The following is a 17,536-nucleotide window of genomic DNA, read 5'->3' on the forward strand; positions in this document are numbered from 1 at the left end:
GGACTGCCCTTCATCCACCTCTACATGGAGGACAGAAAGGACTGCCCTTCATCCACCTTTACATGGAGGAGAGAGAGGACTGCCCTTCATCCACCTTTACATGGAGGAGAGAGATGACTGCCCTTCATCCACCTCTACATGGAGGACAGAGAGGACTGCCCTTCATCCACCTTTACATGGAGGAGAGAGAGGACTGCCCTTCATCCACCTCTACATGGAGGAGAGAGAGGACTGCCCTTCATCAACATCTACATGGAGGAGAGAGAGGACTGCCCTTCTTCCACCTCTACATGGAGGACAGAGAGGACTGCCCTTCATCCACCTCTACATGGAGGAGAGAGAGGACTGCCCTTCATCCACCTCTACATGGAGGAGAGAGAGGTCTGCCCTTCCACCTCTACATGGAGGACAGAGAGGACTGCCCTTCTTCCACCTCTACATGGAGGACAGAGAGGACTGCCCTTCATCCACCTCTACATGGAGGACAGAGAGGACTGCCCTTCATCCACCTCTACATGGAGGAGAGAGAGGACTGCCCTTCATCCACCTCTACATGGAGGAGAGAGAGGACTGCCCTTCTTCCAACTCTACATGGAGGAGAGAGAAGACTGCCCTTCTTCCACCTCTACATGGAGGAGAGAGAGGACTGCCCTTCATCCACCTCTACATGGAGGACAGAGAGGACTGCCCTTCTTCCACCTCTACATGGAGGACAGAGAAGACTGCCCTTCTTCCACCTCTACATGGAGGAGAGAGAAGACTGCCCTTCATCCACCTCTACATGGAGGAGAGAGAGGACTGCCCTTCCACCTCTACATGGAGGACAGAGAGGACTGCCCTTCCACCTCTACATGGAGGAGAGAGAGGACTGCCCTTCATCCACCTCTACATGGAGGACAGAGAGGACTGCCCTTCATCCACCTCTACATGGAGGAGAGAGAGGACTGCCCTTCATCCACCTCTACATGGAGGACAGAGAGGACTGCCCTTCATCCACCTCTACATGGAGGACAGAGAGGACTGACCTTCATCCACCTGTACATGGAGGAGAGAGTGGACTGCCCTTCATCCACCTGTACATGGAGGATTGAGAGGACTGCCCTTCCACCTCTACATGGAGGAGAGAGAGGACTGCCCTTCATCCACCTCTACATGGAGGAGAGAGAGGACTGCCCTTCCACCTCTACATGGAGGAGAGAGAGAGAGATGGAGAGAGTGATAAAACAGAGGGAGAGGTGGAGAGAGAAAGAGATGACGAGAGAAAGATAAAACAGAGCGAGAGAGAGGTGGAGAGATGGAGGACGCAGGTAAGCTGTGGGTGGTGCTGGGAGGGGGGCCAGCGGCGAGCATTGCAGCAAGATTTATATTTTCCTGCCACAACCTGAGAGACAGTGGGGGACGGCACCTATTGCTGCTGGCTTTGTTTGATATCATAATCATTGTTGTTGTTGCTGTTATTATTATAATCATTGTTGTTGCTGTTATTATTATAATCATTGTTGTTGCTGTTATTATTATAATCATTGTTGTTGCTGTTCTTATTATAATCATCGTTGTTGTTGTTATTATTATAATCATTGTTGTTGCTGTTCTTATTATAATCATTGTTGTTGCTGTTATTATTATAATCATTGTTGTTGCTGTTCTTATTATAATCATTGTTGTTGTTGCTGTTATTATTATAATCATTGTTGTTGTTGCTGTTATTATTATAATCATTGTTGTTGCTGTTCTTATTATAATCATTGTTGTATTGTGTTGTTGTTGTTTTACATGCTTTGGCAATATGTACACGTATGTCATGCCAATAAAGCACATATTGAATTGAATTGAATTGAATTAAAACAGAGAGAGATGGAGAGATAAAGATAAAACAGAGCGAGAGAGAGGTGGAGAGAGAGAAAGCAGAGAGAGCTGGCACGAGATGGAGAGCAAAAGAGATGACAGAAAACAGAGATGTGAGAGAAAGATAAAACAGCAGGAGAGAGGGATGGAGAAAGATAGAGAAAACAGAGATGAGAGAGATGGAGGGAGGTACAGAGCGAGATGGAGAGCGAGAGAGGTGGACAGAGAGAGAGAGAGAATGGAGTAATTGAAGGGTTCAGTCCACCCATGTTGGTTGTTGTGGTTGTGTGCGTGTGATGGGAGCTTAATAACACCTTGACAGTAGGTTTGTTTGTCCCTGCTGGGGGTGACTCAGGTTCTGCTCTGCTGCCCAAGTCTTTTTTTTTCTCCTCTCACGTTTTCTTTTGAATCCTCCACCATTGTCAGCGAGCCAAAAAAGTTAGTATCTCGCTTTTTCTTCAGAGTTTAAACTCCATTCAGCTTTTCTTTCTTTTTGTTTTTTGTGTTTGGAGTTTTTCTCCGCAATTGTACCCAGCCAACTACCCCACTCCTCCGAGCCATCCCGGTCTCTGCTCCACCCCCTCTGCTGACCCGGGGAGGGCTGCAGACCACCACACGCCTCCTCCCATACATGTGGAGTCACCAGCCGCTTCTTTCACCTGACAGTGAGGAGTTTCACCAGAGGGATGTAGCGCGTGGGAGGATCACAATATTCCCCCCAGTTTCCCCTCCCCCAAACAGGCGCCCCAACTGACCAGAGGAGGCGCTAGTGCAGTGACCAGAACACATACCCACATCCGGCTTCCAAGCAGGTAGACACATTCATTGTCCATTTCACTAAAACAGTGGAATAAGTTCAGAAAACGGCCTCACTTTACTGTAATGCAGCCTTTAAGACCAGGGAATGACAGCATTTAAGTTACATCACCATATTACCACAACCACAACCCCCTACACATATAGTGTCACATCATAATATGTACATACTAGAGGAACCCCGCTACAATGTAGCGGTTTGGTTCTCCACCCGACTAAATCTCCCTCCTCTTCATCCTGCCAGCTAACCGCCTTCCCCCTGCTCCTAAACCCCCCCCCACTCCAACTCCCCCCCCCCAAATGCTCAGATTCATCTGAAATGCCGAGAAAAGTGGTTTACCCCCCCCCACTCCAACTCCCTCCCCCCAAATACTCAGAATCATCTGAAATAGAAGAACCCCGCTACAAGTCTAAATCTCCCTCCTCTTCATCCTGCCAGCTAACCGCCTTCCCCCTGCCCCTAAACCCCCCCCACTCCAACTCCCCCCCCCCAAATGCTCAGATTCATCTGAAATGCCGAGAAAAGTGGTTTACCCCCCCCACTCCAACTCCCTCCCCCCAAATACTCAGAATCATCTGAAATAGAAGAACCCCGCTACAAGTCTAAATCTCCCTCCTCTTCATCCTGCCAGCTAACCGCCTTCCCCCTGCCCCTAAACCCCCCCCCACTCCAACCCCCCCCCAAATGCTCAGAATCATCTGAAATGCCGAGAAAAGTGGTTTTTAGCCATTTTTAGAAAATGCATATTTTTCATAATCATTATAATTATTTTAGTTTTCTGCTATTTTTCTGGTCCTCTCTGGAACAATACCTACCACCTCCAAAAAAAAATGAGGATCATAAATGCATTTTTGCAAAAATGCATTTATTTGGCATAATGCCAAAACATTTCTAAGTCCCAGAAATTTTTTTTTATATAGGTGAAAAAATCAGAGATGCTCAGAATCATCTGGAATGCCGAGAAAAGTGGTTTTTAGCCATTTTTAGAAAAATGCACATTTTGCGTATTTATGCATAATTAATTATGCATAATTTTAATGTTCTGCTATTTTTTATAGGTGCCCCCGATCATCCCCAATAACCTCCAAAAAGAATCAAGGCCCCAAGTGCTTTAGCTGGGCCGTTTATAGACCCTCACACAGACACACACCACACACCAGACACACATGGTGACAATACAGGAGTAGATTATGTCAACACACTGACCAGATCTAGCTAACATCCGAATCTTAAATCATCATAACACCAACATGAAAACCACTCGTCATGTGGGTGTCCGTGTTATCCAGTCAAACACAAATGACTGTGACAGTGATACATCTGGCCTGTGACACAACCTGACGGTCAACGCTACCATCCTAAAGACTTACATGCAACACTTGTCCTTCTTAATACTCTCCATTGCTGACTTTCATTTAATCATTTGGGGGGGGGGCTTTTTCTCCCCAGTTGTATCCAGCCAATTAACCCAGTCTTCCGAGCCGTTCCGGTCCCTGCTCCACCCCCTCTGCCGATCTGGGGAGGGCTGCAGACTACCACATGCCTCCTCCCATACATGTGGAGTCACCAACCGCTTCTTTTCACCTGACAGTGAGGAGTTTCACCAGGGGGACGTAGCACGTGGGAGGATCACACTATTCCCCCCAGTTCCCCCTCCCCCCCGAACGGGTGCCCCTACCAACCAGAGGAGGCGCTAGTGCAGTGACCAGAACACATACCCACATCTGGCTTCTCACCCACAGACACGGCCAGTTGTGTCTGTAGGGACGCCCCACCAAGCCGGGGGTAACATTGAAGATCCCCGTGTTGGCGGGCAACGGAATAGACCGCCACACTACCCGGATGCCCCATTGGTGACATATTTATGACCAATCCACGAATCTCCACATCGTGATCGCCGAGGCGGCACGGTGGCCTAGTGGTTAGCACGGCTGCTTCACAGCAAGAAGGTCCTGGGTTTGAACCCCAGACCGTTTTCTGTGTGGAGTGTGCATGTTCTCCCCGTGTCTGCGTGGGTTTCCTCCGGGTGCTCCGGATCCTCCCACCGTCAAAAAGACATGCATGTTACGGTTAATACTCCTGCCTGTGCCCCTGAGCAAGGATATGGAAAGAAGAACCTGAGTTGGTCCCATGGCCCCACTGCTCCTGTACCATAGGATGGGGTACATGCAGAGGATGGATTTCATTGTAACCTGTACAATGAGAAAATAAAGTGGCTTTCTTCTTCTTCTTCTTCTTCTTCTTCTTCTTCTTCTTCTTCTTTAGCCGTGTGGGATGTGGATGGTTGGTGTCTGGTAGGACTATGCCAGGAAAAACGACAGGTTTTATATGTTTTCCATCTTCATCACAGCAGCCAAATGAGGAAGAAGGCAGGTAGTGTTGAGTTTGAGGAAGGAGTGACGGTGTTGTGTCTAACCAGCAAGAACAAGCTGGTAGAAGACCTTCACCAACAGGTAGTACTACAGATAGTACTACATCAATAAGTACTACAGATAGTACTACATCAATAAGTAAAGCTCAGGTTCAGCCAGGTTCTCTGGTTTGTTTCTGACACAACAGCCCTGCTGACTCATTCAGTATGGGTGGAGCTCAGACAACACCCACCTCACCACCACCTACACAGGACCTCCTCACCTCACCTCACCCATCCCGTGACCTCTCGAGAGGTCGTCGGGGCTCCGCTGTTGGATCCGCAACCAGACCTCGCCATCTGTCTGTCCTCAACTGCCCTCTGTAAGCCGGCAAAGTCGAGGCCTGTCCACTCTCTGACGCTACATAGCCGTCGCTTCTTCCGTCTCCCTCGTCTTCGCCCGCCCCTCACTCCGCCTTGCAGGAGGTCTCGGCAAGGCCGGGACTTCTCGAGATGGGACCCTACCGTTTCAGTTTTACCTTCTCGACGATTGTCAACAAGTCTTCATGTGTAATCCTTCTTCTCACTCTCCATCGGTAACGTGGTCTCTACACGAGATGCCCTAGGAGGCCCACACAGGACAGGCACTGTGAAACCCGAAACGAGGACCTTCGGGGTTTCAGACTGAATATACAGTCTGAGTCAGACCGTTTCATTCATAAATCTTCCCATACAGTTCTGACGGTCGGCCCGTGGAATAAAAAGGTGAGGGTGTCCTCAGAAAACTCCTCAACCATTTACTGCTTTAATTTTCCTTCGCCCCTCGAACAAAAGACGCCGTGGCCTCTGAATTATGGATGTCAGGAGAGGAGCGCAGATATCATTCTGCTGCTGCTGCTGCTGCTGCTGCCGCGTCTTTTCTTAATTAAGAAAGGGTCCAATTAAAAATGCAGGTCAGCCCCTAATCACATGTCCCATTATTAATCAGGCTGCTTATTGTTCCGTCATTTAGACACCCAGCAAGGCTTGTGTGTATGTGTGTGTGTGTGTGTGTGTGTCCCGGTCGCTGCTCCACCCTCTCTGCTAATCTGGGGGGGGGGGGGGGGGCCGATCCGGGAAGGGTTGCAGACCACCACATGCCTCCTCCCATACATGTGGAGTCACCAGCCGCTTCTTTTCACCTGACAGTGAGGAGTTTCACCAGGGGGACGTAGCGCGTGGGAGGATCACGCTATTCCCCCCAGTCCCCCCCCCCCGAACAGGCGCCCCGACCGACCAGAGGAGGCGCTAGTGCAGCGACCCACATCCGGCTTCCCACCCGCAGACACGGACAATTGTGTCTGTAGGGACGCCCCACCAAGCCGGAGGTGACGCGGGGATTCGAACCGGCGATCCCCATGTTGGTAGCCAACTGAATAGACTGGCATTGTATAACTGATGGCTTCAGAATATCTCAGTAACGGGCGTTAAATGTCAGTATGAGTTCTGTACAACAGTACACAACCACCACATACGGGACAGTAGTCAGAAAACCCTACAGGACACAATCATCAGTTATTCAGCTTTTACCATCCACTTACAAACACGCCAGTCCGTGAATAACCCCTTCAGACACATTCAGATACACTCCACCTGTATCACTCCACCTGTATCACCCCACCTGTATCACCCCACCTGTATCACTCCATCTGTATCACTCCATCTGTATCACCCCACCTGTATCACCCCACCTGTATCACCCCACCTGTATCACTCCACCTGTATCGCCCCACCTGTATCACTCCACCTGTATCACTCCACCTGTATCACCCCACCTGTATCGCCCCACCTGTATCACTCCACCTGTATCGCCCCACCTGTATCGCCCCACCTGTATCACCCCAACTGTATTACTCCACCTGTATCGCCCCACCTGTATCACCCCACCTGTATTGCTCCACCTGTATCGCCCCACCTGTATCACTCCACCTGTATCACCCCACCTGTATCACTCCGCCTGTATTACTCCACCTGTATCGCTCCACCTGTATCGCCCCACCTGTATCACCCCACCTGTATCACGGCGTTAACCGACAACATGACAGGAAGGTGACTTACTCCAGCATTATTAATTCATCTAATTGAGCTACACATGTCAATTATTCATCCATTATTAAATTTGTCCATGATTGGTGTGACTTGACACCGTCTGGTGCCGTGTCAAAAGGAGCAGAATTCTAATGGAGGCTCAAGAGTGCCTCTTAGTGGTGCAGACTGTGAACAGCAACAACAGCAAATGACTGACAGCTGGAAAATCTCTGGTCCGGGTGTAAACAACAAGTGACGCCCTTATTTACAACAGCTGCTGTCAGCGTGCCCTCGAGCAAGGCACTAAACCATCTGAGTGCTCAATTTGGGCCGACAGCACTGATTTTTGTTTTCGTGAGATTAACACACACGCACGCACACACACACACACACACACACACACACACACAAGTGACTCTTCCCCCAGTCTCTTTGTACAAACCCGTGTGTAGTCAGCAGACTTGTGTGTTTGGATGTGTGTGTGTGTGTCTTCGCGACTGAATCATGTTGAGAAAACAGAACTTGATGAGGGAGTCTATGAATATTCGGCCCTGCCAATCATGTCACAGTGACTTACATGGCAGCCATTTGTCTCTTGGACCCCCAGTGTTGCTGACATCTCATATCATCTTCAGCCGCCTCTCCGGGGTCGGGTCACGGTGGCAGCAAGCTAAGTAGACCACTCCAGACGTCCCTCTCCCCAGCAACGCCCTGCAGCTCCTCCTGGGGGATCCCAAGGAGTTCCCAGGCTAGACTGGACATGTAGTCCCTCCAGTGAGTTCTGGGTCTACTCCGGGGTCTCCTCCCAGTTGGCCATGCCTGGTAAACCTCCAAAGGAAGGTGCCCAGGAGGCATCCTGATCAGATGCCTGAACCACCTCAACTGGCTCCTTTCAGCGAGAAGGAGCAGCGGCTCTGCTCCAAGCTCCCTCCGGATGTCCGAGCTCCTCACCCTATCTCTAAGGCTGAGCCCAGACACCCTACGGAGGAAACTCATTTCAGCCGCTTGTATCCACGATCTCACCCTTTCGGTCACTACCCAAAGCTCATGACCATAGGTGAGGATTGGAAGGAAGACTGACTGGTAAATTGAGAGCTTTGTCTTTCGGCTCAGCTCCCTCTTCACCACAACGGTCCGGTACAACGTCCACATTACTGCTGATGCTGCACCAATCCACCTGTCAATCTCCCGCTCCATCCTACCCTCACTCCTGAACAAGACCCCGAGACACTTGGACTCAAGGCTGAGCCCAGAGACCCTACGGAGGAAACTCATTTCAGCCGCTTGTATCCACGATCTCGCCCTTTCGGTCACTACCCAAAGCTCATGACCATAGGTGAGGGTTGGGAGGAAGACTGACTGGTAAATTGAGAGCTTTGTCTTCCGGCTCAGCTCCCTCTTCACCACAACGGTCCGGTACAACGTCCACATTACTGCTGATGCTGCACCAATCCACCTGTCAATCTCCCGCTCCATCCTACCCTCACTCCTGAACAAGACCCCGAGACACTTGAACTCCTTCGGTTGAGGCAACAACTCATCCCCAACCCTTGGGGAGCAATCCACCATTTTCCGGTAGAGGACCATGGCCTCAGACCTGGAGGTGCTGACTCTCATCCCGACCATTTCACTCTCAGCTGCAAACCGCCCCAGTGCAGAGCTGGAGGTCACGTTCTGATGAAGCCAAAAAAACCACTTCACAGCTGACGTTGCAATGCAACTAAAATCAGTAGGATTCACTGCAGACTCGTCGTGCGCAACACCTGCTGCCTTCATATGTCACATTTCGCTCACAGCCGCCGTGTTCGGCTGCCGTAGTTATGCTGTGAGCGAACGTTGCTCTTGTCAGCATCTCATTGTGGCTGGTAACCACAGAAGCACGGTAATAATCTCACGCTTCAAGGATTCAGAACAGAGAAGATGTTTTTTTTTGTTTTTCCCCCCCTCAGGGGACGTCTCCCGTCCAATCCAGTCCGCTCAGATATTCCGTTTTCCGCCCAAATAAAACTGGGTGAGGAAGACCTGCCACCGTCAACTTCAAACACCGCCCACTGGAGGTGCACACACAAAAAAGAGAAAGAAAAGGAAATTCAAAGTCTCCCTCTTTCATGTTGCTCTCAGGAGCTGTACTCCCAGTCCTACGACGCCGTGGGCGTCATGTTCGCCTCCATCCCGGGCTTCGCCGACTTCTACTCACAGACGGAGATGAACAACCAGGGCGTGGAGTGCCTCCGGCTCCTCAACGAGATCATCGCCGACTTTGATGAGGTAAGCAACATCTGAGGGATGGTGGCGGGTGTGTGTGTCTGTGTGTGTGTGTGTGTGTGTGTGTGTGTGTGTGTGTGTGTGTGTGTTCTTTCATGTTGGCAGAAGTAACATGACAGTATTACTTCCTGGTCACATCAAGCCCAGTCTAGTGAACCGTCACAGCCTGTGATCAACATGCATTAATTAAACTTGCCAATTAGTTTCCGCGGAAATGAAATCCCGCTCGTTGCCAGTCGTTATGTTTGCCATGTTGGCGGGTTTACACGGAGACTGTAGTGACAGACTGGCCCACAGGAAGTGGTGGTCTCAAGTCGCCGCCGAAGGGCGTTCTGTGACAGAAATGTCAGCGTCACCCGCGAGGTGGCGGCCCAACAGACAACAGCTGAGCTCCTCCACAGCACTCAGGGCAGGCCTGGCCTGCTCCAGACTGGGACAGACTTGTCTTTTAACCGCCTGGATACACACCGCCACACAGACACACACACCACCAGACAGATAGACACACACACCGCCACACAGACACACACACCACCACCAGAGAGACACACACCACCACACAGACACACACACCACCAGACAGACACACACACCACCACCAGAGAGACACACACACCACCAGACAGATAGACACACACATCACCACACAGACACACACACCACCACCAGAGAGACACACACACCACCAGACAGATAGACACACACACCGCCACACAAACACACACACCACCAGACAGATAGACACACACACCACCAGAGACAGACACACACACCACCAGAGAGACACACACACCACCAGACAGATAGACACACACACCACCACACAGACACACACACCACCAGAGAGACACACACACCACCAGACAGATAGACACACACACCGCCACACAGACACACACACCACCAGACAGATAGACACACACACCGCCACACAGACACACACACCACCAGAGAGACACACACACCACCACACAGACACACACACCACCAGACAGAGAGACACACACACCGACAGAGAGACACACACACACCACCAGAGGGACACACACACCACCAGAGAGACACACACACCACCAGAGAGACACACACACACCACCAGAGACAGACACACACACCACCAGAGAGACACACACACTGACAGATAGACACACACACTGACAGAGAGACACACACACCACCAGACAGATAGACACACACACCACCAGAGAGACACACACTGACAGATAGACACACACACCGCCACACAGACACACACACCGCCAGACAGATAGACACACACACCACCAGAGAGACACACACATACCACCAGAGAGACACACACACCACCAGAGAGACACACACACCACCAGAGAGACACACACACACCACCAGAGAGACACACACACCACCAGAGAGACACACACACCACCAGAGAGACACACACACCACCAGAGAGACACACACATACCACCAGAGAGACACACACACCACCAGAGAGACACACACACCACCAGAGAGACACACACACACCACCAGAGAGACACACACACCGACAGAGAGACACACACACCGACAGATAGACACACACACCACCAGAGAGACACACACACTGACAGATAGACACACAATAGACACACACACCACCACAGAGACACACACACTGACAGAGAGACACACACACTGACAGAGAGACACACACACCACCAGAGAGACACACACACTGACAGATAGACACACAATAGACACACACACCACCACAGAGACACACACACTGACAGAGAGACACACACACTGACAGAGAGACACACACACCACCAGAGAGACACACACACTGACAGATAGACACACACCCCACCAGAGAGACACACACGCTGACAGATAGACACACACACCACCAGAGAGACACACACACCAACAGATAGACACACACACCACCAGACAGATAGACACACACACCACCACAGAGACACACACACTGACAGAGAGACACACACACCACCAGAGAGACACACACGCTGACAGATAGACACACACACCACCAGAGAGACACACACGCTGACAGATAGACACACACACCATCAGACAGATAGACACACACACCACCACAGAGACACACACACTGACAGATAGACACACACACCACCAGACAGATAGACACACACACCACCACAGAGACACACACACTGACAGATAGACACACACACCACCAGACAGATAGACACACACACCACCAGATAGACACACACACCAACAGATAGACACACACACCACCAGACAGATAGACACACACACCACCACAGAGACACACACACTGACAGATAGACACACACACCACCACAGAGACACACACACTGACAGATAGACACACACACCACCAGAGAGACACACACGCTGACAGATAGACACACACACCACCAAACAGACACACACACTGACAGATAGACACACACACCACCAGAGAGACACACACACTGACAGATAGACACACACCCCACCAGAGAGACACACACGCTGACAGATAGACACACACACCACCAGAGAGACACACACACACCACCAGAGAGACACACACACCAACAGATAGACACACACACCACCAGACAGATAGACACACACACCACCACAGAGACACACACACTGACAGAGAGACACACACACCACCAGAGAGACACACACGCTGACAGATAGACACACACACCACCAGAGAGACACACACGCTGACAGATAGACACACACACCACCAGACAGATAGACACACACACCACCACAGAGACACACACACTGACAGATAGACACACACACCACCAGACAGATAGACACACACACCACCACAGAGACACACACACTGACAGATAGACACACACACCACCAGACAGATAGACACACACACCACCAGATAGACACACACACCAACAGATAGACACACACACCACCAGACAGATAGACACACACACCACCAGATAGACACACACACCAACAGATAGACACACACACCACCAGACAGATAGACACACACACCACCACAGAGACACACACACTGACAGATAGACACACACACCACCACAGAGACACACACACTGACAGATAGACACACACACCACCAGAGAGACACACACGCTGACAGATAGACACACACACCACCAAACAGACACACACACTGACAGATAGACACACACACCACCAGACAGATACACACACTGACAGATAGACACACACACCACCAAACAGACACACACACTGACAGATAGACACACACACCACCAGACAGATACACACACTGACAGATAGACACACACGCTGACAGATAGACACACACACCACCAAACAGACACACACACTGACAGATAGACACACACACCACCAGACAGATACACACACTGACAGATAGACATACACACTGCCAGACAGACACACACACTGACAGATAGACACACAGACAGAGGCTGGCAGACCCACACACACATAGACACACGGGAAAACAAACAGACAGACAGACACAGGCTGACAGACAGATACACAGACAAACACACAAACAGGCTGACAGACAGACAGACACACACACACACAGATAGACACACCACCAGACAGACAGACAGGCAGACAGACAGACAGACACAGGCTGACAGACAGATACACAGACAAACACACAAACAGGCTGACAGACAGACAGACACAGGCTGACAGACAGATACACAGACAAACACACAAACAGGCTGACAGACAGACAGACACACACACACACACACACACACGGACAGAGGCAGACAGACGGATACTTGCAGAGCGTCAGTTTGCAGATGGCGGCACGGTGGCCCAGTGGTCAGCACTGTTGCCTCACAGCAAGAAGGTCCTGGGTTCGAACCCCGGGCCGTCCCAGGTCCTTTCTGTGTGGAGTTTGCATGTTCTCCCGTGTCTGCGTGGGTTTCCTTCAGGTGCTCCGGTTTCCTCCCACCATCAAAAAGACATGCATGTTAGGGTTAATACTCCTGTCTGTGCCCCTGAGCAAGGCAGTGGAAAGAAGAACTGGAGGTGGTCCCCGGGTGCTACAGCTGCCCGCTGCTCCTATACGATGGGATGGTTACATGCAGAGAACACACTCACTGTAACCTGTACAATGACAAAAATAAAATAAAAATAAACTTTAATGTGTAATTTGATGAGGGCCGCACTGAAATACTGCAGCAGATACCAGGGGGCCTCATGTATCAGTCGTTACTATGGGCAAATTTGTGCGTACACACCCATGGAATTTTTTAGCCCTCAAGATTGTCTGACAGTCAGCAGCAGAGCATGATGGGTATTTGTAGTTCCTTCCTCCTAACAGCTGTTGTCTACCTCTTGCAACCAGCAGTCACCCAGGCCTGCAGAGACCTCAGTGTTAGCCAGCCGCTGTCTAAATTCAGGGGTTACCCGGGTTCTACACTGGTCTCTGAGACAAACTGCAGGGCTACAAATTCCCATGGGTGTGTGCGCACACATTTGCCCATAGTAACGACTGATACATGAGGCCCCTGGGGTGCAAATGAATGAGCAAAAAAAATCCTTGTGTCACGATTGATGGTGGGACAATACCCGGTGACGTAATCAGGATTCACATTTAACCACGACCCAAAGTCAACCTGAAGCAAAACCAGTTTATTGCCCTGAGAAACACTACAGACACACACAAGTGGATTAGTTTTACTGGGAGCAGTACTACTGCGGGTACTACCAAGTGGTACTTCTGTTCCACTTGTCAACAAACTGTGACAGGCGTTGATTAAATGAGAAAACGAAGAGAAAGAACTCTCAGTAGGTGGATCAAGCTGACCTTTGTGCGGGAAAACTCGTGGTCATCCGACCATTATTCGTCATTATCGTTATTATATGATCATTATTCGATCAATTTAACTCTTATTCATGAATAAGTGACTAACTAATTAGTTACTTATTGGTTGCTAATGAATGGAATACGTTTTTGTCCCTCTCTTGTGTCCATAGCTGCTTGGTGAGGATCGTTTCCAAGACATTGAGAAGATCAAGACGATCGGCAGCACTTACATGGCCGTCTCCGGACTCTCGCCAGAAAAACAGGTGAGACGAAGGTCCCCTGCAGGGACAGCTCCCAGCAGAAAGCTGTTCCTCTGTTTGGGTTCATTTTTCCATGTGATAAACACACAAATACCCAGAGAACCAAGTTATGTGTCCTGATCGCTACACTAGCGCCTCCAAGAAATAAAGAAATAAAGACATATCATACAGTAAAGCCTAAAGTTAACCAGAGGTAGACATTTAGAAGATGGATGGATCCATCCATTATCCGAGCCGCTTATCCTGCTCTCAGGGTCACGGGGGGATGCTGGAGCCTATCCCAGCAGTCATTGGGTGGCAGGCGGGGAGACACCCTGGACAGGCCGCCAGGCCACCACACGGGATGGACGGATACTCCTCAGTGTCTGAAGTGCTACAGCGTTCTATTTCCTGAGGAAGCCGCACATGCAACAGACGCTCACCTCCCTCTCTGTTCGTCTCCGTCTTTTCTCCAATCTCCTGACCATGAAGTTCACTCACTACTCAGATGGTCGGGCTCTGACTCGAATGTAATACGTCACCGCCGCCTCCAACCTCAAACACCTCTCCTCCCTTCAAATGAACTCTGACCCCGACTCTGGTCTGACGCCAAGCTGAATCATTCTCTCTCTCTCTTTCTGTCTCTAAGCAATGTGAAGATAAATGGGGTCATCTTTGTGCGCTGGCTGATTTTGCCATCGCGCTCAATGAGAGCATCCAGGAGATCAACAAACATTCCTTCAACAACTTCGAGCTTCGAATCGGTAGGAGACGAGCGTCGGTCTGCCATTTTTTATTTTTTTATTTCAAGAGTCTGGTAGTTTTTCACCTCATTCCCCTTTCGTCTTGATTCCAGGTTTCATCCAGCTTTTCTTGTTGACCGATAACCTCACTCATTTTTCACCTCCTCGCATTCTATTTCTTCTTCTCTTCCTCTATTTTTGCTTCTATTTCACATTTCTTCTTGTTTCCCTTGTTTTTTTATTTCTTGTTCTATTTGATGTAAATCTTCTTCCATTTCTCTTTGTTCTATTTCTTCTATTTTATCAATTTCTATTTTTCTTCTTTCTCGTTTTTAAATTTCCTCTGCTATTTTGTCTTTAATTTTTTCTTTCTCCCTCTTCTATTTCATTGATTCCTTGTTTTTTATTTCTTCTTCTCTACCTTCTACTATTTACCCATTTCATATTTCAACTTCCATTTCTTCTATTTCAAGTCTTTATCTATTTCATCATTTCCCCCTTTGTGTTTCTCTTTCTTTTGATTCTTCTATTTCTTCTTCCTGTTTCTTCCTCATCTATTTTTACTTCTTCTACTTACCTCTCTTCTACTTATTTTTTTCTTCTTGTTTAATCATCTTCATCTTTATCCTTCATTTCTTTATCCTCCCTATCTTTATCCTCTTCCTCCTCCTCTACAGGTATGGCTCATGGCTCGGTGGTGGCTGGCGTGATCGGCGCCAAGAAGCCACAGTATGACATCTGGGGGAAGACGGTGAACCTGGCCAGCCGGATGGACAGCACCGGCGTCAGCGGCAAGATCCAGGTGCCTGAGGAGACCTACCTGATCCTGAAGGAGCGTGGCTTCGCCTTTGAGTACCGTGGTGAGATCTACGTCAAGGGCATCAGCGAGCAGGAAGGGAAGATCCGCACGCACTTCCTGCTGGGCCGCGTGCAGCCCAACCCGCTCATCCTGCAGCCACGCAAGATCACTGGCCAGTACTCGCTGGCAGCTGTGGTACTCGGCCTCGTTCAGTCGCTCAACCGACAGAAACAGAAACAGATCCTAAACGAGAATAACAACTCTGGCATCATGAAGGGCCACCACCACTACAACCGCAGGACGTTGTTGGCGCCTGGTGGCTCCGAGGTGGTGGGAGTGCACCATGTGGAGGCGGCGGATAAGACTGAGCTATCCTGAGAAAAGATGGATGACAAGGTGGGGTGTAGGTGGAGCTGCCCTGGTGAAGAGGAGGATGATGAGGAAGGGAAGGACAAGACGGGACTGCGGCCCATTTCCATCCACCCTTATCCGTCGACGTCTGTTTGACCGATTCCGTCTGAGTGTCCAGCGTTCCTCCTGTTGTTTTCACTCTATCCTCCCCCTTTTTCATGTCCCCTGACCTTTCCCCGACCCTGCTCCTGACCCTCGTCTGTTGTCACTCTCTTTTTTTGCATTTCTTTTATATATAAGAACACAATAAAAGGTCTAATTTTTTATAGATGTGGGGTGTCTGGCCTCCTCTTCATTCTGTGTGGATTATAACGGAGGATGATCTGAGGTCCGCGTGAAGGAAAAGGTTCATTTCCACATCAGATCTCTGCTCAACTCTGACCAAATATTTACCCACATTAAATTACGATACCAATAAAATAGCCACACTGCAAACATGTCCTGTCAACGTTGAGACAAAAGTTATGTACTCAAGCAAGAAAGTCCGCCAAACAAGCAAAGTAATCTGAAAGTCAAGTAAAATGTTTGAACTAGGTAACGTTTCTTGAAGCAAGATGAAATCATAATCTTTCTATTAGAATTTCTCATAGAGTCTTGGTGTACTATAACCACTATAACCAACCAACACAAGGATCGCCAGTTCGACTCCGTGTTACTTCTGGCTTGGTCGGGCATCCCTACAGACATAATTTGCCGTGTCTGCGGGTGGGAAGCCGGATGTGGAAATGTGCCCTGGTCGCTGCACTAGCGCCTCCTCTGGTCGGTGGAGGTGCTTGATCGGGGGGAGTGGGAACTGGGGGGAATAGCGTGATCCTCCCACGCGCTACGTCCCCCTGGTGAAACTCCTCACTGTCAGGTGAAAAGAAGTGGCTGGTGACTCCACATGCATCGGAGAAGACATGTGGTAGTCTGCAGCCCTCCTCGGATCGGCAGAGGGGATGGAGCAGTGACCAGGATGACTTGGAAGAGTGGGGTAATTGGCTGCATACAATTGGGGAGAAAAGGGGGAAAAATCCCAAAAGAAAATGTCATGGTGTACTGTTGAGAGGCTTTCCACTTCCTCTCTGCCCTACATGTATGGTGCCCGTCATCCGTGGCAGGAAGACATTAGAGGGTTTTCTCTGCTTAATGGTGTAAGTTGGCCCAGGATCTGGGTGGAGGTATTATTAAAATTATTTAGGACTGTATCAACGTATTGACTAGAGCCAATG

At 49.7% G+C, this 17,536-nt stretch overlaps 1 protein-coding gene across 1 annotated transcript in view; it reads left to right on the forward strand.

Moving 5' to 3' along the window:
- adcy8 (adenylate cyclase 8 (brain)) overlaps nucleotides 1-16,439 on the forward strand; it is a 128,544-nt gene extending 112,105 nt beyond the window's left edge. The window contains exons 16-19 of the mRNA XM_056293935.1: nucleotides 9,201-9,347; nucleotides 14,304-14,396; nucleotides 15,022-15,136; nucleotides 15,793-16,439. Coding sequence (XP_056149910.1) covers nucleotides 9,201-9,347; nucleotides 14,304-14,396; nucleotides 15,022-15,136; nucleotides 15,793-16,292 — 855 coding nt within the window. The 3' untranslated portion in view covers nucleotides 16,293-16,439. The remainder of the gene's footprint in view (nucleotides 1-9,200; nucleotides 9,348-14,303; nucleotides 14,397-15,021; nucleotides 15,137-15,792) is intronic.
- The last annotated feature ends 1,097 nt before the right edge of the window (nucleotides 16,440-17,536 follow it).

Source organism: Lampris incognitus, chromosome 14, assembly GCF_029633865.1.
Source record: "Lampris incognitus isolate fLamInc1 chromosome 14, fLamInc1.hap2, whole genome shotgun sequence".
In the NCBI taxonomy this organism is placed as follows: domain Eukaryota; kingdom Metazoa; phylum Chordata; class Actinopteri; order Lampriformes; family Lampridae; genus Lampris; species Lampris incognitus.